The following is a 24,741-nucleotide window of genomic DNA, read 5'->3' as shown; positions in this document are numbered from 1 at the left end:
CTCCTCCCTTTAGTTGTTTAATTGCACACCACCATTCACGACTGGATGTGGCAGGACTGCAGAGCTTTGATCTGATTCGTTGGTTGTGGAATCGCTTAGCTCTGTCTGTAGCATGTTGCTTCCGCTGTTTAGCATGCATGTAGTCCTGAGTTGTAGCTTCACCAGGTTGGCACCTCATTTTTCTGGTGCTGCTCCTGGCATGCTCTTCTACACTCCTCATTGAACCAGGGTTGATCCCCTGGCTTGTTGGTAATGGTAGAGTGAGGAATATGCCGGGTCATGAGGTTACAGATTGTGCTGGAATACAATTCTGCTGCTGCTGATGGCCCACAGCGCCTCATGGATGCCCAGTTTTGAGCTGCTGGATCTGTTCTGAATCTATCCCATTTAGCATGGTGGTAGTGCCATACAACACGTTGGATGGTGTCCTCAGTGTGAAGACGGGACTTCATCTCCACGAGGACTGTGCGGTGGTCACTCCTACCAATACTGTCATGGACAGATGCATTTGCGACAGGTAGATTGGTGAGGACGAGGTCACGTAAGTTTTTCCCTTGTGTTGGTTCGCTCACCACCTGCCGCAGGCCCAGTCTAGCAGCTATGTCCTTCAGGACTCGGCCAGCTCAGTCAGTAGTGGTGCTACCGAGCCACTCTTGGTGATGGACATTGAAGTCCCCCACCCAGAGTATATTTTGTGCCCTTGCTACCCTCAGTGCTTCCTCCAAGTGGTGCTCAACATGGAGGAGGACTGATTCATCAGCTGAGGGAGGACGGTAGGTGGTAATCAGCAGGAGGTTTCCTTGCCCATCTCGGCCTCCTCTCGATATTCCCACCATCACAGAAGCCAGTCTTCAGCCAATTGGATTCACTCCATGTGATATCAAGAAACTGCTGAGTGCACTGGATACAGCAAAGGCCCCGACAACATCCCGGCTGTAGTGCTGAAGACTTCTGCTCCAGAACTAGCTGGGCCTCTAGCCAAGCTGTTCCAGTACAGCTACAACACTGGAATCCACCCGACAATGTGTAAAATTGCCCAGGTATGTCCTGTCCACAAAAAGCAGGACAAATTCAATCCGGCCAATTACCGCCCCATCAGCCTACTCTCAATCATCAGCAAAGTGATGGAAGGTGTCGTCGACAGTGCTATCAAGCGGCACTTACTCACCAATAACCTGCTCACCGATGCTCAGTTTGGATTCCGCCAGGACCACTCGGCTCCAGACCTCATTACAGCCTTGGTCCAAACATGGACAAAAGAGCTGAATTGGTGAGGTGAGAGTGACTGCCCTTGACATCAAGACAGCATTTGACCGAGTGTGACACCAAGGAGCCCTAGTAAAATTGAAGTCAATGGGAATCAGGGGGAAGACTCTCCAGTGGCTGGAGTCATACCTAGCACAAAGGAAGATGGTAGTGGTTGTTGGAGGCCAATCACCTCAGCCCCAAGACATTGCTGCAGGAGTTCCTCAGGGTAGTATCCTAGGCCCAACCATCTTCAGCTGCTTCATCAATGACCTTCCCTCCATCATAAGGTCAGAAATGGGGATGTTCGCTGATGATTGCACAGTGTTCAGTTCCGTTCGCAACCCCTCAAATAATGAAGCAGTCCGAGCCCGCATGCAGCAAGACCTGGACAACATCCAGGCTTGGGCTGATAAGTGGCACGTAACATTCGTGCAGGACAAGTGCCAGGCAATGACCATCTCGAACAAGAGAAAGTCTAACCACCTCCCCTTGACATTCAACGGCATTACCATCGCCGAATGCCCCATCATCAACATCCTGGGGGTCACCATTGACCAGAAACTTAACTGGACCAGCCATATAAATACTGTAGCTACGACAGCAGGTCAGAGGCTGGGTATTCTGCGGCGAGTGACTCACCTCCTGACTCCCCAAAGCCTTTCTACCATCTACAAGGCAAGTCAGGAGTGTGATGGTATACTCTCCACTTGCCTGGATGAGTGCAGCTCCAACAACACTCAAGAAGCTCGACACCATCCAAGATAAAGCAGCCCGCTTGATTGGCACCCCATCCACCACCCTAAACATTCACTCCCTTCACCACCGGCGCACAGTGGCTGCAGTGTGTACCATCCACAGGATTCACTGCAGCAACTTGCCAAGGCTTCTTCGACAGCACCTCCCAAACCCATGACCTCTCCCACCTAGAAAGACAAGGGCAGCAGGCACATGGGAACAACACCACCTGCACGTTCCCCTCCAAGTCACACACCATCCTGACTGGGAAATATATCACCGTTCCTTCATCGTCGCTGGGTCAAAATCCTGGAACTCCCTTCCTAACAGCACTGTGGGAGAACCTTCACCACACGGACTGCAGCCGTTCAAGAAGGCGGCTCACCACCATCTTCTGAAGGGCAATTAGGGATGGGCAATAAATGCTGGCCTTGCCAGTGACACCCACATCCCATGAAGGAATAAAATAAAACCTGGCTGCAGTCCTGAAAAAAAAACAAAAAAGCATGAATCACCACCTCAGGGGCAGAAGGAAACAAAATGCCAGGAAACTGGGGAGGGGGAAGCGGGGGAACAGTTGGTTCATTGGTCTGCAGCCTTGGGAGAACAAAATTTGAATAAACGGCACCAGCGTTCTCCCTGCTGAATTCCAACAGGGGGAGACAATCATGTTTGGAGATTATTTCAGAGACCAGCCTTTCGGAGGCAAAGTGAGTTGATCACGACAGACGGAAATACGACATCACCAACGCCCAAAGCCGGTAAAAGGGGCTGAAATGCATCTGTTCAAGCTGCTTGCATTTTAGTATCTGCAGCTTCTTCGCGGGTGCTTCCTAACACATATCTGAGATCTGTTATCAGATATTGTGGAACCTGCAGTCCAATTTGAAATAAAACATCACAACAGTCCTACTGCAAGCTACAGTACGTTGTTTTTTCTCTTGGTTATTTTTTTTTGTTTCCGTTCATTGATTCTCGGAACAGGGATTTACTGTACAGAAGTTCACCAGCTGATTTACCCATCGCTCAAATGGCCACGAAGATTGATAAAGATGCGTGCAGAGAGGCGTATAACCTCGTCCGGGATGATAACAGCGATGTCAATTGGTTAGTTTCAGCCCAAATCCCCCACTTTCTTGTAAATGTGCAAACTTCGCCCTTTTAGCTCTAACTGTATCTATATATTGTGTGTGTGTCTCCCTTCCAGGGTTATTTTTAAGTACGATGGACACCTTATTGTTCCTGGTTCACAAGGCACAGCGTACGAGGAATTTAAAGATAAATGCACAGGTAAGGTTTGGGGCTCTTATGACTGTAAACTCCATTTGTTTTATTTATTCTTGCTTGGTGCATACAAAACCCATTTAGTGGAAAATGGTCTGTTGCGATCTCCAGCCGACCTACCCTGCCCAAAAAAACCATATACTTTGACAGACCACCTCGTCATGTGATGATTCCTTGCCAGGCATTCCCCGTGGAAATGGCCCTAGTTATTGATATTTGGTATTTAATCTATTGATGGCTCACTCTTTTTTCGCAATATTAATCCAAACAAAGGAAACCGTAGGTGCATTGGATTGTAATGATTTAACTGGGCTATGCTCCGTTTTAAGGCACAAATTGGAGGGGGAGGCGAACATTTTTTCCCTGTAGAGGGGAAACTAATTGATTTAGACAAAGCTTGATTTGGTTGCTGGATGGAGTTTTAAAAAAACTAACCACCGCGATGCGTGTCCCAACCATTGGTTTTGTAAGCGATTCATTTAATCATCACCACAAGCGCTCATAATTTATTGCTAAGTTTAACGGAGCAACAACGCTGCTACTACGCCAGTACGAAGGCAAAAGGTGTTGTATTGAAGCAGGAATGTATATTTGTACTTAAATCTCACTCCTCCCCCCCCCCCCCCCACGGTTAAATTTTTGTTACTAGCTTAAAGCTAGTTATAAAATGTAACTCTTAAGGTGTGGCACCTTACTAGGAAACTGATGTGTTCATTGCGAATCTTCCTACTTCCTCTTAGTTCCCTATTTCTGTAGATTGTAAACTCTCAATATCGACCCCCGGGAAATATTTAATTAATGTAGTAACTTAAAAAAATACTAAAACGTTCCAAATAGCAACTGACTGGAAGCCCACAATTCCAACAGTGGGTTTTAGTGTTATGGATAATTGGCTGTCAATCTGAAATGGTTTAGCTGCAATTCACTGCAAACGTTAGGCATGATTTAACCGTTTGTTTCATCGATGGTGAAGTTGGGAAACTTCAATCACGAAAGAGAAGAACTTTTTGTTTGAAGAAAACTTTGGGGCTATTTTAATAGAACGCATTCGCTTTTAGTCTTGAAACGGTGAGACTCGTATTTACAAAGATCCAGCAAATTTCAGTATTTGAAATTAATTTTTAATCACGCTGTTTTAAAGCACTGTGAAGAGTAGATTTTAAATCTCATTATTGGATAATGTTGGTCCCAAAGACCGGTTGCGAAAGTTTGATTTTGTTTCATTGTTTTTGCGTCTTGTACACAGCTTTCCTCATGTTCCACCCATCACAGGCGGGTGTGGGGGAAAAGGCGAGGTTCTGCCTTTGCTGTTTGACCAGTAGGTGATGAGTGAGAGCCCAGTTCTTTCTCCTCCCTTTTGGGAATTGCCTCAAATACTCAATGCTCTACCATCCTTTGGTGTAGCATGTTGGCACACTAACTTGCAGTGCAACCAGGCTTCCAGGGAGTAGTTAATTAAACGTGTCATGCTTATTAGAACACAACTCTTTACCTCTTTTTAAAGGAATTGTTTGCCTTTATTTAAATATAATACCACTTTAATTCTTTTGCCACCATTTTAAAAACTGTACTAATGCACTGTAAGCCAACTGTGCCACCCTCCTCTCTCTATCTGGGTTAGATACGGTGACTGATTCTGTAGTGAGCCCATCTTGTTTCTTGTATTTTTTTAAAAAAACCTTCAGATCCTGGAAACCTAAAACCCAACTGGAAACACTCAGGTCAATCAGCATCTTTAGAGAGAACAGACAAGTTAACGCTTTAGGTGTGGAGACCTTAAAGGTCTGATGGGTCCACATCTGAAATGTCAACTAATTTGTTCTCTTTGCAGATACTGATTGATCTGCTTGAGTATTTATATTCAAAATTGTCCTAAATCTAATTTACTGCCATTCTGGTTGGCAGATGACTGTATATTATTCGGGTTTCATCGGATCATCACTGGAGATGCCATGAGCAAACGTGCCAAGTTTGCTCTAATCACCTGGATTGGAGAGTCAGTCACAGTACTGCAGAGAGCCAAAGTCAGCACTGATAAAAGTTTGGTAAAGGAAGTAGTACAGGTAGGTTATTAACACTTGCTGAATTGTTTTCTTTTAAACCTTATCAAACCCATCCTTCACAGGTTTTTTTTTATGCTCTTAACAACTAACTTGCAATTGCGATTATTTCTAAACTTTCATGAGCCAATCAAATGATGTGGAATGCTGTGGAGCCAATAGGAGAGGTTTTTAATTGGTTTGGCTACTAATGGTTCTAGTTAGTCACCAGTTTTTTTTTAAAAAACCTTTTAATCATATCTGATTCTGCAATGAGTGGCTATGAATTTGCAGACTACTTTTGTCATATAAGGAATGACAAGACTGTTTCAATAGTATTTTTAAATGAATTCCAATATTTTTGTGCTTTGATATTTGTAGATACCAGGAGAAATTTGATTTTGAAATATTCAGTAGTTGTATTTGCAATAAAAATATTAGGAATTTGCTCGAAAAACACAGTAAAATTTTAGGACTTTTTAAAATACAGCTGCATTTCACTTTTACCAGTGTGTCTCTTCCTACTTTGGGGTTACAAAGAAAATGAAGCTTAACGCATATATACTGTAGCTATAAGCTGTACTTTCCTATTATGATGTATTTACAACCCATTGAGAGTACAATGAACAAGTTAACCAGGGTCAAACATTTTCATAGCTAGCAAAATCTTGCTAGTGGGTGACAGTTTGCTTAATTAATTTGAAATTGGGAGTTCAAGATGCTGTTCAGTAGGTTTTTGGTATAAATGTGGGAGGAGGTGGTGTGTATTTTATGCATCCTCAGTTGGAATATGTGGTTTGGATGCTCCACATTGAAAATAAATCACTAGCTAATAAATACTGTACTGCTTGCATGCTTCAAAAATGACATCTTAAACATTAAGCTTCCATTCATTATTAATGTTAACGTCAATGGCAGCTTCAGGGTTAAGGACTCATAATACTTTTTAAAATGGAATCACTGTCGTGTTGCTCTTCCTCAGTGAATTTCACAGATGGAGTTGTTGCAGTTTAGGCTATCTCTCAACTCTTAACTAGTGCCCACAGAAGAAAGTCAGTTTCCATTAGCAGACAGACTATGAACCAAAACTTGCTTCCTTATGTATCTTGTGTGTGGGATAGCATGCCATGGGACTAATAATTACCTTTTTTAATTATAGTAAAACCCACTGGAGATTAAATGGAGTGTCTATTACCATACTTAGTGTTAGCCTGACCATGGTCTAATAGATTTATTTACAAAAGCAGAAAGACGCAGCAAGTTACTGATGGTACAAATATTTAGGGGGAAAATGATCTAGCCACAAAGGGTTAATATCTTCAAAATGTATTTCTTACACAATCTGATAATCTGAAAAATGACTTCTGGAAATGCTCTTTCATAGACTTCCAGATGCAAAGTTAGTACATGAGCAATACATTTCTTGTCCAATGCTAGCCCAAGAATTTCTAGTGCCAATTTCAGAAACTGAACTTAAGATGTGGTTAAAAGTCTGCAGTGTATAGTTAAGCCCAAGAAGGCTCTGAATAAAGAGCTGTCAATTGATCAAGTTCAAAGATGCTAATGTGGAATGCAAGCATCTCATTATCAATAGTTTGATACGCATCTTTTTAAACCAGGACTGGTTAGTGCTTTAAACAAAAATCAGTACAGATGAGGGAGGCACTTTTGCCCATTTAGCTTCATTCTTTAATGCTGAGTATTTCCCCCTTCCCCTCCTGTCCTCATCCAAGAGCATCTAACTGCCTCTTAGTCCAGTTTGCATTTTTGACCCTTTAGAACAAAGTCTACTTAATAGTTCAGCCATTTAAGATGTAATACATTCAACTCTAAACTTGCATACCTTGACTCTTGCCAGTAATTAAAACCGTTCCTTATGTCTGATTGCTGGAGCCTTTAAATAAATACATTCTTCTTCAAAGGACAAATTTGATTAGCTGCTAGTCAATGTTCTGCATTCTGGCTAACCTACAGACCAAAAACATGCTGTTGTCTTGCAGACAGCTGTCACATTTTAAATATGGATGAATAAGGATAGTTTTATTTATTTGCCACTTCCCTTGACACTGACAAAAGAAAGCCTTTTCCAAGATACAGCTAGTTGAAATCAATTGGTTTAGGCTTGGTGCTCCTCACCCATAAATTTATTTAATAATTAAAAAAAAATCCTGTCTCCTTTCCCAGATCTGGGGCAGGTGTGGATGGAAGATTGCTTGTGCTCCCTCCCCTTTTTCCATGGGCCAGTTCCACACTGCAGAATGAGCCCATGTGTGTGGACATATGGAAACTGCATGCAAATAAGGGAAATATGGCCTCTGCTGTGTTTCCTGTCATTTGTGCTGTTTGATTGTGGATGCAAGGGCTGCCTATTTAGCCCAGATAAGGGAGGAAAAATCTTCCTGGTGAGCAGAGCCTGTGTAAGAACTGAGGGTTGCATTCCACATGCCTGCATTCCATAGGCCCAAGAAGGGAAGGGTAGTTTTTTTTTGTGGGGGGGGGGGGGGGCGGTGGGTGGGGTGCAGAAATTCAATATTCTAGATAGCATGATGGCTGTCTGCATCCAGAGGCTGTGGCAGGCCTCGAGTATTGGTGCTCTGCTTCCTCCGTCACCATTCCTTTTGGTGAAATTTTGTTCGGGAAGCCTGTTTCCAGTATGCAAGTGACTGATGTTGGACATATGGATCAGATCGGGGACCATCTCTGGCAGGCAAACATCTTGCTTTCCTTTCCCCTCCCAGAGATGTACCTCAAGTAATTGGGCTGGGAGTGGGAAAGCCTAGGCAGATTTGTTTATCGAATTCTCAAGTTTTCATTATGTATTAAGCCATTGGTTAAATTCTACACAAGATTCCATTATCTACACTCCTGTGCTGCCTTCAGGGTGAAAATTGAGCCTTTAAATCACAAGCGTGGAAACTAGAATTTTAACTAATTAAAACCCAGTAATAAAAGTTTGGTGTCTTAATGCAGGATGTTTGTATTCAGCGCTTAACCTTATTTGATAAATTCCTCCAAACTTTATACTCTACAAATACAGATAAGAATGATGGGTTTTCCAGAGGTTATTGGCTTGAGCTTGAAACAGTATTTGGATTAAAATTTAGTGCCAAAGTTCCTCCAACCTAACCTTGAATTTTTTTTTGTGCCCTTATTTGTGAATATTATACCTTGTTAGAGAGCACAACCAAAACAGATTATCTGGTCATTTATCTCTTGGCTGTTGGTGCAAATTGGCTACAGCGCTTGCCTAAATTGCAACAGTGACTACACTTCAAAATTACTTAATTGGCTAAGTAGTGCTTTGGGACATCCAGAGGACATGAAAGGTGCTATAAATGCAAGTTCACTCTTTTTTATTGTTTCCCTTCCTCATGCTTATTCTCAATGTTTTGCACATCAATTGATGCTTAAACCAAAAGTGAGCCTGGAAAAATTGGTGTTTGTCTTCCTTGGTTTCTTGGGGAAGGTCCCCAGTTTGATATACCCAATTTAAAAAAAAGTAGTTGGGGATGAAAAAACTCAATTCAGCCCATGAAAGTTCATCCATCCAGTATCTTGTCTCCCATCATAGTAATGAACTGTTTCTTGAACAATCCCAATATATTTACTACTATTTTGCCTGACATTATCTAAACATTTATTGCTCTTTGACTAAAGTTCTTTCTGATGTATAATTCACTAATATTTATTTTGTCTGCATAAGCTTGTACTTTTTATAGACCTCAAGGCCAGGCACCTGAACATGATATACTTTGGAAACAAATTACTAAAACTTCTGAATCAAGTGATCTCTGTTTGATGGGCAACTTTAATTTTCCTGGAATTCAGTAGCACAATGGTATACCATTTGATGTGGGGACTACAGCTAAAACATTTGTTGAAATAATACAAGACTGTTTCCTAATTCAATATGTCAATGAGGAAACCAGGGTAATCATATACTAGATCTAGTGCTTAGCAAGCCTAACTTTGTATCAAAACCTCCATTGTGGGGGAACACTTAGGAAATAGTGATCATAATATGGACAGGAAAAGACCCTCTGATCCATCCAGCCTGTCCCCCACAATTGAAATACCTAGTGTATCACTATATATACAATCCCTGTCCCACCCAAAACAATGATCTTCTGGGAGAGGTGAAAAATCAGGTTTAAAAACCCAGGCCAATTTGGGGGGTGAAAATAAAATCAGGGAAATTCCCCCCGCCCCCAGGTGATTGAAACTAGTCCAGGAGATCACTCTGGCCCTGATAATGCTATGCCGTACCTTCCTACCTTTTGTACAAGGTGGTCTCCGCCCCAGCCAGAAACAGGTCCAGCTCTCGCTTGAAGGAATTAAGTGAATCAGTGTCCATCACGTGAACCAGCAGTCTGTTCCACTGTTCTCTGGGACAAGAACCACCTCCTGATGTCTGGCCTTATATAACTTAAAATTGTGATCCCCTGGTCCTCCCTAACCTATTTAATTGGAACAAACTGCCAACTTGAACACAATATATTCCCTTCATCTTATAAACCTCGATCAGATCACCCATGCGTATGCTTCTCTCAAGTGTAGTCCCAACTCTTTTAGCCTATCTTTATTAACTAAGATCCTTTAAGCAAGGAACTAATATAGTGGCCCTACTCTGCACCCTTTCCAAAGCCTCAATATCACCCACCTAGGGGGTGATTTTAAACCCCAAGAACGGGTGGGTTGGGGTCGGGTGGGAGTTGAAAATAGTTGTTTTTTGGGTTGCAACCGCAAAATATTTGGACATTGCATTCCCAGTGGGAAGCCTGTACTTTTACGTGCCGACATTAAACCCGGAAATAGTCTGGTTATGGTCGCGACTCAAAACAACTATTTTCAACTCCCACCCGCCCCCAAGCCACCCCCCACCACCACCATGTGAGGAGACCAAAACTGCATGCAGTATTCCAACTGAGGCTTACCCAAGGTCTTTTACAAGGACAAAACAGTATGCTTTGTCTTAGCCAATTGTCCTATAAATGCACCCCAACACCCTATTTGCTCTAGCTATCGTTTCATGGCATTACTCATGAACCTTTAGAGATTTATGCACTAGAACCCCCAGATTGTTCTTTTTTTTTCTTCATCTTTAATGCTTTACCCTGAAGTGTGTGTATATGTGTTGAGCATTCGCCCTGCCCACATGCGTAACACTGCACTTCTCCAAATTAAATATAATTTGCCAGTCATGAGCCCAATCCCCCAACGCATTGAGATCCGTCTGAAGCAGTCGCGCATCGTCCACAGTCCTAACACTCGCACAGATCTTGGTGTCATTTGCAAATTTGCAGGTCGTGCCCCCCCAATACTACATCTAGATCATTAATAAAAATAGTAAAGAGCAATGGTTTTCACACCGCTATTACACAAGATAAGGGCTCATGGAGTTGGGGGTAATATATTAGCATGGATAAAGGATTGGTTAACAGACAGAAAACAGTGGGGATGAACGGGTCATTCTCAGTTTGGCAGGCTATAACTATTGGAGTGCCGCAAGGATCAATGCTCGGGCCTTAGTTAATTACAATCTATATTTATTAATTACTTAGATAAAGGGACCAAGTCCTAATGAATCCAAGATTGCTGATGATACAAAGCTAGGTGGGAAAGTAAGCTGTGAGGAGGACACAGTCTGCAAAGGGATATAGACAGGTTAAGTGAGTGGGTAAGAAGGTGGCAGATGGAGTATAATGTGGGGAAATGTGAAATTTAATTTGGTAGGAAGAATAGAAAAACATTTTTTAATGGTGAGAAACTATATTAAATGTTGCTCAGATTTGGATGTCCTTGTACACAAAGCATAAAGTTAATCTGCAGGTACAGCAAGCAATTAGGAAGGCAAAGAGTATGTTGGCCTTTATTGCAAGGGGGTTGGAGTACAAGAGTAAGGAAGTCTTGCTGCAATTATACTGGGCTTTGGTTAGACCACACCTGAAGTACTGTGTACAGTTTTGGTCTCCTTACCCAAAGATGGATATACCTTCCTTGAGGTGGTGCAATGAAGGTTCACTAGGATGAAAGATTGAGTAGAATGGACCTATATTCTCTGGAATTCAGAAGAATGAGAGGTGATCTAATTGAAATGTATAAAATTCTGAGGGGGCTTGACCAGGGTAGCTGCTGAGAGGCTGTTTCTGCTGGCTGGAGAGTCTAGAAGGAGAGGACATGGTCTCAGGATAAGAGGTTGGCCATTTAGGACTAAGATGAGAAATTTCTTCACTCAGAGGGTTACGAATCTTTGGAATTCTCTCCCCCAGAGGGCTGTAGTTGCTCAGTCATTGAGTATATTCAAGGAATTGAGATATGGGGATTGTGCAGGAAAGTGGAGTTGAGGTAGATCAGCTATGATCTTATTGAATGGTGGAGCAGGCTCGAGGGGCCATATGGCCTACTCCTGCTCTTATTACGTTCTTATGATACCACTGGTGACTGATCTCCAAACAGATCCAAATCCATCTATAACTACATTCTGCCTACATCCTTCCAGCCAGTTCTCAATTCAACTCAATATATTACCTTCTCGAGGGCAATTAGGGATGGGCAATAAATGCTGGCCTTGCCAGCGACGCCCACATCCCATGAACAAATATTTTTAAAAAACTTATACCAAAGGCTTCGATCTTGTAGAGAAGCCTCTTGTGTGGCACCTTGTCAAAAGCTTTTTAGAAGTCTAAGTAGATAATGTCTACTGGGCTTCCTTCATCCACCATCCTAGTGACTTCTTCAAAAAAATATAATCAAATTTGTAAGACTTTTTTAAGCTATGTTGGCTGTCCCTAATATGTCCCCCTCCATCCAAGCAATCATGTTGCATCCCTAATGATTCCTGCAAGCATCTTTGATGTCAAACTGATGGGCCTATAGATACCTGGGTTCATTTTGTCTCACCTTTTTTTAAAGATGGGGACCATTCCAGAGTGCTGTGAACTATTAAAAATACAGGCAAGGGCCTTGCACAGCAAGTGTCCCATCTCCCTGAGCACCCTCGGGTAGATATCATCCGGCCCGGCTGCTCTATCTATTTTCAGATTCTTCAGTTATGTGAAGTCAGAACTGTCAAAGGCTGTATTGGGCCATTGAAGGATGCTCATGAAGGACTCACTGGATATGGTGGAAATGTTAAATATGTACTTTGCATTGGTCCCATGATCGGGAATGCACTGCCTGACAGGGTGGCGGTGGAACCAGATTCAATAGTAACTTTCAAAAGGGAATTGGACAAATGCTTGAAGGGGGGGAAAAAAATTACAGGGCTATAGGGAAAGAGCAGGGAATGGGACTAATTGGATAGCTCTTTCAAAGAGACAGCACAGGCACAATGGGCTGAATGGCTGCCTCCTGTGCTGTACCTACTATGATTCTATCTTTTAAAAAAAAAAGTTCATCTGTTACAAGGTTTATCAATTGTAAACAATTTTACAACACCAAGTTATAGTCCAGCAATTTTATTTTAAATTCACAAGCTTTCGGAGACTTCCTCCTTCCTCAGGCAAATGTTTGCCTGAGGAAGGAGGAAGTCTCCGAAAGCTTGTGAATTTAAAATAAAATTGCTGGACTATAACTTGGTGTTGTAAAATTGTTTACAATTGTCAACCCCAGTCCATCACCGGCATCTCCACATCAAGGTTTATCAACATTAAATTCTAACAGTCGAGCATCATCTTCAAGAGTGAAGTACCGATGCAAAGTACTCATTTAATATTTCCGCTATACCCCGTGAGTCCTTCGTAACCTGTCCTTGTGCACCCTTCAATGGTGCACAAGGACAGTTATGGCTCTTCACGTAACTGAAAAAGCTTTTCCCATTCCACAATTGTCTACAATCCTCTTTTTCCATTGTTTTTAGCTGATAGCAGCCCTCATTTTTCCTTTGCTGTTCCTTGTACTTAACTCCGTTTAGTTGAGTATTAGATGCCTTTAGGTTAGATAGAGAAACTATTTCTGCTGGTTGGGGAGTCTAGGACTAGGACACAGCCTAAAAAATATTAGAACCAGGACTTTCAGGGGTGAAGTTCGGAACCACTTCTACATGCAAAGGGTGGTAGAAGTTTGCAACACTCTTTTGCAAACGGCCATTGATGCTAGCTCAACTGTTAATTTTAAATCTGAGATTGTTATATCTTTGTTAGCCCCATATCCTTTTAATACCTTTTGGTTAAGGTAGTGGAGTTAGATCACAGATCAGCCATGGTCTCATTGAATGGCAGAACAGGCTCGAGGGGCGAAATGGTCTAATCTTCCTGTTTAGATTGTATAAACATTTTTGTTTACATCTTATTTGTCATTGTACATGACAAGTCAGCCACCTTGCCTTTTTCTTATCACTTTACTTTTGGGTACATACTTGTCTTCTACATTTTTTTATCCTTTTGTTCTTTTAAAAACTTTCCATTTGTATTCTACGTCGGACTCATCACCACCCGTAGCGTTAGCCAATTAACACGTTACAAATCGTCTGCCATTTTAGCAAAGTTTGCCCTTCTGAAATCTAGTTTGAGTTGTCGATTTTCAGTACTGTTGGTTCTCCCAGCCAATTGAAACCATATAATGTGGTCACTGTTGTCCAGGTGTTTCCCCCACATGGAGACCCAATATGAGATCAAGCTCACTATTAAACACTAGATCTAATATATTATCATCCCTCGTTACTTCACTGACATGTTGTCAGAATTGTAAGGTTTCAATTGGCTTACAGAACAAAAGTACTGAAAATCTACAGATCATTCTGGATTTTAAAAGGGTTAACTTCAAAAAAAGGTAGAAGACTTGAAACGGGTCAATTGGTCAACTGCTGGATGGGGACGCTGAATATAAATAGTATGTTTTAAAGTTTTTTAAAATTCGTTCACGGGATGTGGGCGTCGCTGGAGAGGCCAGCATTTATTGCCCATCCCTAATTGCCCTTGAGAAGGTGGTGGTGAGCCACCTTCTTGAACGGCTGCAGTCCGTGTGGTGATGGTTCTCCCACAGTGCTGTTAGGAAGGGAGTTCCAGGATTTTGACCCAGTGACAATGAAGGAACGGCGATATATTTCCAAGTCGGGATGGTATGTGACTTGGAGGGGAACGTGCAGGTGGTGGTGTTCCCATGTGCCTGCTGCTCTTGTCCTTCTAGATGGTAGAGGTCGCGGGTTTGGGAGGTGCTGTCGAAGAAGCCTTGGCGAGTTGCTGCAGTGCATCCTGTGGATGGTACACACTGCAGCCACAGTGCGCTGGTGGTGAAGGGAGTGAATGTTTAGGGTGGTGGATGGGGTGCCAATCAAGCGGGCTGTTTTATCTTGGATGGTGTTGAGCTTCTTGAGTGTTGTTGGAGCTGCACTTATCCAGGCAAGTGGAGAGTATTCCATCACACTCCTGACTTGTGCCTTGTAGATGGTGGAAAGGCTTTGGGGAGTCAGGAGGTGAGTCACTCGCCGCAGAATACCCAGCCTCTGACCTGCTCTCGTAGCCACAGTATTTATATGGCTGGTCCAGTTAAGTTTCTGGTCAATGGTGACTCCCAGGATGTTGTTGGTGGGGGATTCGGTGATGGTAATGCCGTTGAATGTGAAGGGGAGGTGGTTAGACTCTCTCTTGTTGGAGATGGTCATTGCCTGGCACTTATCTGGCGCGAATGTTACTTGCCACTTATCAGCCCAAGCCTGGATGTTGTCCAGGTCTTGCTGCATGCGGGCTCGGACTGCTTCATTATCTGAGGGGTTGCGAATGGAACTGAACACTGTGCAGTCATCAGCGAACATCCCCATTTCTGACCTTATGATGGAGGGAAGGTCATTGATGAAGCAGCTGAAGATGGTTGGGCCTAGGACACTGCCCTGAGGAACTCCTGCACATAAAACACATCAAAGCCCCTAAAGTCAAAAGAAGGGCACGTGGCAAGAATAAGCCAAGTGGCTGGATGGTCATATACAAAGATGAATAAGACTTTAAAATGTTTTCATAGATTAAAAGCAGATAATTCTCAGGAACAAAGACAAGTATTGTGCACAATTAAGGAAAACTAAAGCTGCTATTCTGTCAGCTAAACAGTTAATGGCAAAGAGGATAGTGGATAACTGAATAGTAATGGGGAAAATCCTTTTTGCTATCTGAGGAGTAAGAGGACCATCAAAGGCTGCTTTGGGCCACTGAGATTCTATAGGACAGATCAGAAGGGACTCTCCAGTTATGGCAGATATTAAATGAATACTTTGCTTCAGCCTTTCATCTTGAAGCTGATGTTTAACTAACAGCAATAAGTTGTGCTGTTAACAGTAAAATTGTTAATATTGAAATAGATGAGGATATGATCTTAGGCAGAATAAGGAGCCTTAAAATAGATTGGGCTGCTGGCCCAGATGAGAGACACCCAAGAGTCCTTAAAGAAATGGGACAGATGCTATGCGAGCCTCTGTATCTTTAATAGCTCATTTGAGTCGGGGACTGTTCCTTCAAACTAGAAGGATGCTAATCTAGTTCCAATTTTTAAAAAGGTGATGAGGCAAAGCCAGGTAACTGTAGGCCCATTAATTTGACTTCAGTATTAGGTAAGATGCAGCTAGGTGAGATGCCTTATGTGACCACTTGGATAGAGACAGCTTCTGTAATAGGAAGTTGTCTTACAAATTTGAATTTTTTGAAGTTACTAAGTTAGTGGATGAGGACGATTGGGTAGACATTGTCTACCTGTACTTTCAGAAAGCCTTTGTTAAATATCTCAAGTGACTACTCTACAAGATAGAATCTTGTGGCATTAGAAGTAATTTACTGTGGTGGATTAAGAATTGGCTGAATACCAATAGGCAATAAGTTGTAAATGGATTTGGATCTGCTTTGAGACCAGTTACCAGTGGTGTCCTGCAGGGATCGGTGTTGGGGTCTTTGCTGTTTACTATCTTTATGACCTTTGTGTAGGTGTTTTGGGGGGAGCGGGGGAGGAATGATCTGCAAGTTTGCAAATGATATAAAGCTATGTGAGAGTGTTAGGACTGTAGAGGATGCTAAAATACTGCAAGCAGATCTTGATGTATTGGGGAAATTGGTCTGTGTTTATCAAATGATGTTTATCTTAGGAAAATGTAGTGTTATGCATGTGGGCAAGTCTAAATATACATACACCCCACAGGGAACAGAACTGATTCCAGTGATGAAAGAAAAAGATCTGGTTGTTTATAATACATGACTCTCTCTAAATGTTCACTACCTAGGTTGTGCAGCTATATCTAAAGCAAATGGGGTATTAGGTTGTATTTGCAGGACAATTCACAACAAAACTGAAACATAGCATTTTGTCCTTATACAAGACCTTGGTTAGACCTCATTTTGGTCTGCTCGCATGCAGGAGATTTTGAGGCTTTTTAAATGGTGCAGAGGTGGGCTATTAGATTGATTCCCAGTTGAAAACACCTTAGATACCCCGATAGGCTTAAAGAGCTGCATCTGTATACTTTGAGAAGCCTAGACTAGGGTGATTTGATCAAAGTTTATAAAATAATAAGGGAACTAGATTGTGCGGACAAATTATTTCAACTGGATTGGTGGTGGGTGGGGGGGGGTGGAAAACCAAGGGTCACGCTTAGCAAGTTACGTAAGGGCAGAACTAGGTTGGATGTTAGATGGTTCTTTTTTCCAGAGAATAGTAGACTTGTACAGATTGTCGGTTGAATGCTGATTTGCTGTATACCTTAGAGTGAGTGTGACCTCTTTCTAGCTGGTGCGGAGATCACATTATACAAGAGGTAGGTACTTTGTAATGTAAGTCAGGATCATTGTGGTCTCCTGGACTAGTTTTGATTGCCTCAAGGGTGTCGGAGAAGAATTTTACAGTTTTTTTTTGTGTAATTGGCCTGGATTTGAGTCTGGTTTTTTGCCCCTCCCAGAAGATTATATGGCTCCAGGTGGGTAAGAAGTGTCTAATCATGATGCATAGGGCATCACTACTGTCTGGAACAGGTTAGATGGATCAGTTGGTAAGATGGATCAGTTGGTATGTTGCTGTCCATTTTCATATGTTCCATTATAGATTCCTGTGTCCACATTTAGAATAATAATTGCCTATATAAACATGTCACTGTATAATTCCATCATTCTGCTAATGGGGGCATTACAGTGGCTCTGCTGGTGGGAGGATGTCATTATAGCATATAGAACATCGATCTATCTCCTGGTCCAATTATCTCCCACCCTCTTAATTTTGCTTTACCTGAAGACTACACTTGGTTGTAATGCCATGTATATGGGAGATGAACTAGTATCCTCTAAATTTAATTTTCATTTCCATTTTTTGCCCTATTTCACAGCTTACTTTGAAGTTATGTTGGTTTCTCAACCCCTCCCAACCATTGCCTTTTTTCTAGAGTGTAAAGATTAAATTTCTCTAATCTTTCTCATAGCTGATCCCCTTTTAGTCTAGGGATTAGTTTTGCTGATTTTTTTTTTTCTATACCATTTCTAATATGACCTAAACAGTGGGGTCTGAATCAGTGCTTTTAAAGTCTTCAGCATAACTATCATTCTATGAACTTCTGCAGAGTTGCATTCTACTGTTCTTTGAAATGGAGATATATTGCTTCACCACACTGTGTGGACATTGAAAGTGGTGCCTACACGTATCCTGGGTCTTTTTTCTATGTCTTCCACTGTTAATTCAGTTACATTTGTTCTGTACTTGTGATCTAAGTTGGATGCATAGAACTGACCACTTATGAACTTCATTTGACACTAATTTGAGGCGGTTCCATGACTAAGAATTCAAAGTCCATTTGAACATCAGTATGGTTTCAGTTGTTCCTGGGCACTGGACAGACATGGCATACCCTAAGTGCAGCTGCGGGCCTGAGATCTGTTGCCAGAGAGCAGCTGCCAGAAGGTTTTCAGGCCAGAAAATCTGTCGGGAGGCTGCTGGAGAAAGTAGGACTTGTAGGCACCTTGGTGGGGTGATATAAACAGGGTGGAGGTGACACAAAATAGCGCTTTGCACTCTTTCTCAGCATCTGGGGAAATGAGCATTCCCCACATGCTACTGAGGAGAGTATCTGAGCCTTCAAGTCTAAATTCAAAGTCTGGTCTTTTTATAAATCCAGTACATTGAGTACAGTCTCCTCTACAACTGTGGTTGTTGGGTTTATAAAGCTTAATTCTGCTTCTCAATATGAACCATCGAGGTTTTCAACTGAATCAAAAGCAAAATACTGTGGATGCTGGAAATACTCCAAGTCAGACAACATCTGTGCAGAAAGAAAGTTAACATTTCAGGTTGAAGCTCCTTCGTCAGAACTGGAAGTAGTTGAACATTAAACAATTTTTAAGCAAGTACAAAGCCAGAGGGAGGGGAGGAAAGAACAAAAGGGAAGGTCTGTGATAGGGTGGAGGGCAGGAGAGATTAAATGACAAAAGGGATGATAAGGCAAGGAGGGTGGTAATGGGACAAGTCAAGAAGCAAAAGATGGGTCGAGAGGAGTTGTAAAATGGCAACATCAGAACCACAATCAACACTTGCTGTCTGGAAAAATGGGAGCAGTGGTTTATTATCTGAAGTTATTGAAATCAATGTTGAGTCCAGAAGGTTGTAAAGTGCCTAATCGAAAGATGAGGTGCTGTTCCTCGAGCTTCCGTTGAGCTTCATTGGAACAGTGAAGTAGGCAGAGGTCAGAGTGGGATGGGGAATTCAAATGGTAAGTGACTGACAGGTCGGGGTCATGCTTGCGGAGAGAGTGGAGATGTTCAGCAAAGCGATCACCCAATCTGTGTTTGGCCTCCCCAGCGTAGAGGGGACCGTGTTGTGAGCAGGAAATACAGTATACTAAATTGCAAGTGGTACAAGTAAATCGCTGATCACCTGGAAGGAGTGTTTGAGGCCCTGAATGATGGGAAAGGAGATCAAAGGGCAGATGTTGCATTTCCTGCACTTGCACAGGAAGGTGCCATGGGGAGGATAGCGGGTGATGGAAGAGTGGATCAGGGTGTCGTGGAGGGAGCGGTCCCTTTTGGAATGCTGAAAGAGGAGGGGAAGATGTGTGAGGTGGTGAAAATAGTGGAGGGTGATACATTGAATGTGGAGGCTGGTGGGGTGGAAGGTAAGGACAAGGGTTCTCTATCATGGTTCTGGGAGAGGAAGGGGTGAGGGCAGAAGTGCGGGAAATGGGATGGACACTGTCGAGGGCCCTGTCAACTACTGTGGAGGGGAATCCTCGGTGGAGGAAAAATGAAGATCTATAGGAAGCACTCTGGAAGGTGGCATTGTCAGAACAGATACGATGGAGATGGAGAAACTGGGAGAAGGGAATAGAGTCCTTACAGGAAGCTGGGTGGGAGGAAGTGCAATCAAGGTAGCTATGGGAGTTGGTGGGCTTATAGTAGATATTGGTTAACAGCCCATCCTAGAAATGGAGATAGAAGTCAAAGAAGGGAAGAGTCAGAGATGGACCATGTGAAGGCAAGAGAATGGTGGAAATTGAAAGCAAAGTTGATGAAATTTGCCAGATTTGGGTGAGAGCAGGAAACTGCACTGATAGTCATTAAGGTTTTCATCTGATTTGTGAGTAAAATGTTTTCATTCTTGTGAAGATTTTAAAGTAGAACTAAATGGGGCTTCTGATTTTAAACAAAATTCTCCAAGGAACAATTTTAGGGGAAAAATGCATTAATCATAGAATGCTAGACTATAAAACCTAGTGAACTCCAAAAGTAAGCAACTCCATTTTTTTTTTCAAGGTTCTTGAGGGAATTTATGAATGGAAACCTGATGTTTTTGAGCTTGCCACAGTCAAGAACCAGCAGAGACCAGCTCAAGCTTAGAAGAGGGAAGGCGCACAGATGGTTTAGATTTAGTACTTCATTGGTGAATATGTGGCATTAACTGCCCACAGAAGTAGTGCCAGCAGATTGCAGGAAAAAAATTAAGAATTGGATTGGTATTTGAGGGAGATTAGTTTTTGGAACTGGCCAGAAAGACTGCAGTTGCTTCTGGTCCCAAATTTTTCTGGGTTTCTCAAGTACAGATGATTTTTTTTCCCTCTCCTATATATTCTCATGCTTGGCCTCCCATGATGCTGCTGCTACAGTAGGTTGGAGGATAGGATACTTTGTAAGAACACAAGCATTACACCAATTGGTCAATTGGGGGGTGATGGCACTTTGATCCACAGGTCAATTAGAGGTCAGACTGGATTTCTTTTTGAAAAAGTGACTAAGCCAATTCAAAAGGATTTTTGTTGGTGGGGCAGTTTCTCTCTCTTGGAAGCAATTGGTCTTTAATTTTTGTAATAAAAGTATGACAGAAATTTTCATTTCACTAAGTGCAATGGACATGTCTCAAAACAAATGGATATTTTATTTTTATTCTCAAGGTGAGGTCTTAATTGTGACATAATTAACCTTCAGCTATTCCAAATTTGCAGCACCCTGATCAGTTTTTTTTTTCAAATGTGTAAATGATTTAATGCTAGTGAATAGTGTTATCAAAGTTTAAAATGTAATACCAGATGATGGTATGAAAGGGACATAATGGAGTGTTCAGGATAACGTGTAGGATGTGCTACAAGGCTTTATAGCTGTATCACACCTTCCAATAATGTTGCCACTATATTTTTCCAGTATTACATTTATAATTAGAGTACTGTAATCAAATTTGTGGCTTGGAGAAAACAAATGGGACACTAATAATTGGGAAAGTAAATGAATAATTTGAATATAGCCAGTAAGTTGCTTGGTATTATGTTGGGGGAGGGAGCCTGCAAGAAGCAGGATACATGCTTTGTGCTAATGGGGAACAATCTGTATTCAGTGTGCAGAGTAAATTAACATGAATGTCAGGCTTCAGCTAGCAAAACACAACCATTCTGGCTCCTACAATACAGCTTTTGTAACCAATAATAAATAGGTCTAAAAACAGATGGCCTGAATTTATAAAACACTAGGCTTCACTAAATACAGAAAACCCTCTCTAAATTACTTTTAGTATTTCACACAAGTTTGCAGCTTGGAATGCTTTCTCCAAACTCTCAACATTTATAATATCATGGCTGCAAATTCTGACAATACTTTATGCTTTAACTTATCAACATTTCCTTCATGTGTCTATATGTGAAGTAAAAGCACTTGTTTAGTCCACTCCTCAATACATTTGGAAAACCATATTTTGATGTACTTTTTTAAAATCACATGTAATTTGGGTTTTTTCTTGCCATCTAGTCATGTTCAAGACTGAATATGACCATGTAAGTTTTTTTTAAATAAAGGTTACCCTTGATTGGTGAAGTCCATTAAAGGAATATTCATATTTGCACTATGAAATATTTCTAAAATGGTGTATAGCAGAAGGTATTCTACATTTAGCAGTTACTCTGTAATTTTTCTGAAGTGAATTTCTGCAAAGTTTTTTCACTGCACTCCAGAGGATGAAGCAGTCAGTGTTCCTGCTTGCTTTTTGAATCTAGGGTGAGCTAGTGAAGTTTTCATTTGCTAGAAACCACACTAGGGAAATCTTAAAACCATGTCAAGTTGTCAAAAAAGATCATTACATAATGTATTTTGGGGACACATGATGCCACTATACAGAATGAGCTGACCATTGGATAGCAATATTAGAAATAGGAGATGAAGTACTAAACATACAGTAAAATAACAAGATGTGGCATTCACTACTGTTAAGTTACAATGGACATTTGAGAACTACACAGTACACTTGTGAAGGATAACAATGGTCTAATGTATTTCCTAATTTCTCATGATAAAATAAGTTTCTTGTGATTATAATCATTTGCATTGTATTTAAGTATATAATTTATAAAAAGCCAAGGAAGAATTGCTATGGTCAGTGGGCTGGTTGGTATAGTGGTGGTCTACCGTTGGGTACATACTGGCCCCAAACTAACGCACTAATTCTTACACTGCCCAAACAGTCCATCTTCCATAAGTGTAAATTATACAGTGTCACTGATTCCCAAAAGCAGTTTACCACTCTAGGCTTGACTTTTAGATGCACTTTTTTGAAACTGACCCCACACTTGTACTTCATGCAATTTAGACATTCCATAAATATGGTTCTGAATATATCCAGGAGATGCTGTCTGGTAGCAAATGTAGAGATGGAATGAGTTGGTTGGAAGAGTTAATGTGAGGGGCATTGGGGAAGAGAGATCATTTAAAGGAGTCTTAATTCAGGAGAAAAGAGCCCCTCATCCCTTCCTTCCTTCTCAGAAGGATGTTAAACATTGAGGATGGAAGAAAAGACTGGAAATGAACAGTGCACTGTGGTACAGAAGACTAGTCATGGTTGTATGTGCCAGATTGGAGTGTAAACTCTGCACTGGAAAGTTGGAAGTATGGTTGGATCTAGTGTTGTGGCCATATATGTCTAGATGGGTTTGTTCAGTAAATGTTTGGAGCATAGATTTAATAGAGTAGCAAACTTTTTGGAAGTTCTATTTAGCAATACAAACAAAATGGTCACTAATACACAACATTCCTTCAGTTTCAACATGTAGCTACCATCTTTATGGAATTCTGTGACCATGATGTTCATTTTCTGTATTTGACCTACGTATCTGCCTGACATCTGATTTATAAAGGTTACTCCCATTTTTTGGAAAGAGTATTCTGTGCATTCACTTTTTTTACTGCAACTACCTAATCATTAATTTGTGAAACCTTTCTATTCATTTATCAACATTACATGTGTTTTCAGAGGCCTTGATAAACTGAGGTTATATTGTTCCATCTAAATATTCTTGAATTTTGACAGTTTTTTCACTTTTCAGAATATTGTTGCCCATGGACTTGATTAACATAAGGATTAAAATGCTTTGAATTGTTTTTTTTTGGGAGTGTTAACTTGTGCCAAGTGCATTGTTATTTTAAAATCATTCTTTCATTACTTAGCAAGAGTTGTATGTGTTTTGCAGAACTTTGCTAAGGAGTTTGTCATCTGTGATCAACAAGAACTGGGCGAGGAATACATCAAACAAGAGTTGGAGAAAACTGGAGGAGCCAATTATGATGCACAACTTGAATGAAGTGTGTGAGCAACCTTCCATCTGCTGCTTGGCTATAGGGTGTGGAGAAAGTGGGATGGCCATATAGCTGTACCTCCACGCACATCAACCCCAAGGAACTTGTACTCATTCAGCATCGTGAATGCCCTCTTTTTTAATTTAGTTTGGAGGAGCATGCAAGAGTCCACAGGCACAGTCAAAAGCTTTTCATCGATTATTGGTTTGTCTTATTTTGTGTTTAAATTGTGGTTGACATGACTTTTTTCAGATGGTCCCAGGAGAAGATTTCTCATTTTGTTTCAACTTTTCTATGCAAGTTTGCCAAGGCTCCTTGTTCTGGAAAAATGTTGTGGTGGGCGTGGGGGGACGGATGATTAGCATTCTGAAATAAATTTTTTCAAAAATGAAGTCTATGGTTTGTTTTTTTTATCTGAAGCAACTTTTGATGAACCAACAACTTCAAGCCATTAACCTTCAGAATTGGGCTTTTGAGACTTCTGGTAAGTGTGTATTTATCTTCACCGGTAATGGTTGCTGCAGCAATCGTAACCTGTTGCTAGGGTTGAGCTTTCTGGGATGTCCTCTGGATGGTAACTATCAACATCACATTCCACTTAATAGTGATCAGAATATTCCTTTGCTTCTGCAGCATGATGGGAATCTTTCATACCACCAGGTGCTCTATTTAGTAATATTGTTGAGAGCATTATAACATTTCAAATTCTATCCACTAACATGCAGAAGCTAAGTAAAGGTTGTAATCAATTGCCCAAATATCAGATCTATTGGATGTGGACCGTGTGGTGCATGTCAGAATGTTTTCTGTTCCGAAATCCACTTTCATTTAAAATCGAGCAAGCATTTAAGCTGAGAGGTGGTCTTTCTGGTGTTGGTACAGTTAAGATTTTGGATGTGCTGATGCCCAGTGAATAGTGTAAAGCTGCTGTTGCAGACAGGTGTTGAGTGAGACCATTGTTTCTGGCTTCCTTGTATCAATGGCACTACAACTGCATCAACCCGTTAGCCCTTAAAACAAAAATTGTATACTGACTTAAGAGGGTGATTGCAATCTTTATTTAATTGGTAAAAACTGATTTCAGTTAGAAGCTGGTGAACAGTGCTAACAATGTGTTTGAGTGTGCATGTAAGGGCCTTTTTTTTGCTTCCCTTTCTCCCGCCCCCAGCCAGTCATGCAAGGGACAATTCACAGCCATCTTGCATACAAAAAGAGGGGGAGAAAAGATAAGCAGGCCTGTTAAGCAAACCTTATCCAAATAATGGTGCAATCTCATACACCATAGCAGTGTTCATTATAGTCCATAGCCACTCAACAAAACTGCAAGAATGACAATCATCTGGCCCTTACTCACACAGATGTAGTAGTGTTGTCACTGGTTGATGCAGTATAAACATTGTAGTGCATCCAGATCAATTCTTTAAGCGACCAGTCAA

The 24,741-nt window shown here is 41.5% G+C and overlaps 1 protein-coding gene across 1 annotated transcript; it reads left to right on the top strand.

Annotated features, from left to right (window-relative positions):
* The first annotated feature begins 2,728 nt into the window (after positions 1-2,728).
* Positions 2,729-23,697, top strand: cotl1 (coactosin-like F-actin binding protein 1). The gene is made up of 4 exons (XM_067997508.1): positions 2,729-3,090; positions 3,191-3,273; positions 5,173-5,330; positions 23,200-23,697. Exons 1-4 carry the CDS (start codon positions 3,014-3,016, stop codon positions 23,308-23,310), a joined length of 429 nt encoding a protein of 142 aa, XP_067853609.1. The 5' UTR covers positions 2,729-3,013; the 3' UTR covers positions 23,311-23,697.
* The last annotated feature ends 1,044 nt before the right edge of the window (positions 23,698-24,741 follow it).

Source organism: Heptranchias perlo, chromosome 16, assembly GCF_035084215.1.
Source record: "Heptranchias perlo isolate sHepPer1 chromosome 16, sHepPer1.hap1, whole genome shotgun sequence".
Classification (NCBI taxonomy): domain Eukaryota; kingdom Metazoa; phylum Chordata; class Chondrichthyes; order Hexanchiformes; family Hexanchidae; genus Heptranchias; species Heptranchias perlo.
The sequence above is the reverse complement of the archived record's forward strand: the minus strand, read 5'-3'. Positions and strand labels throughout refer to the sequence as shown.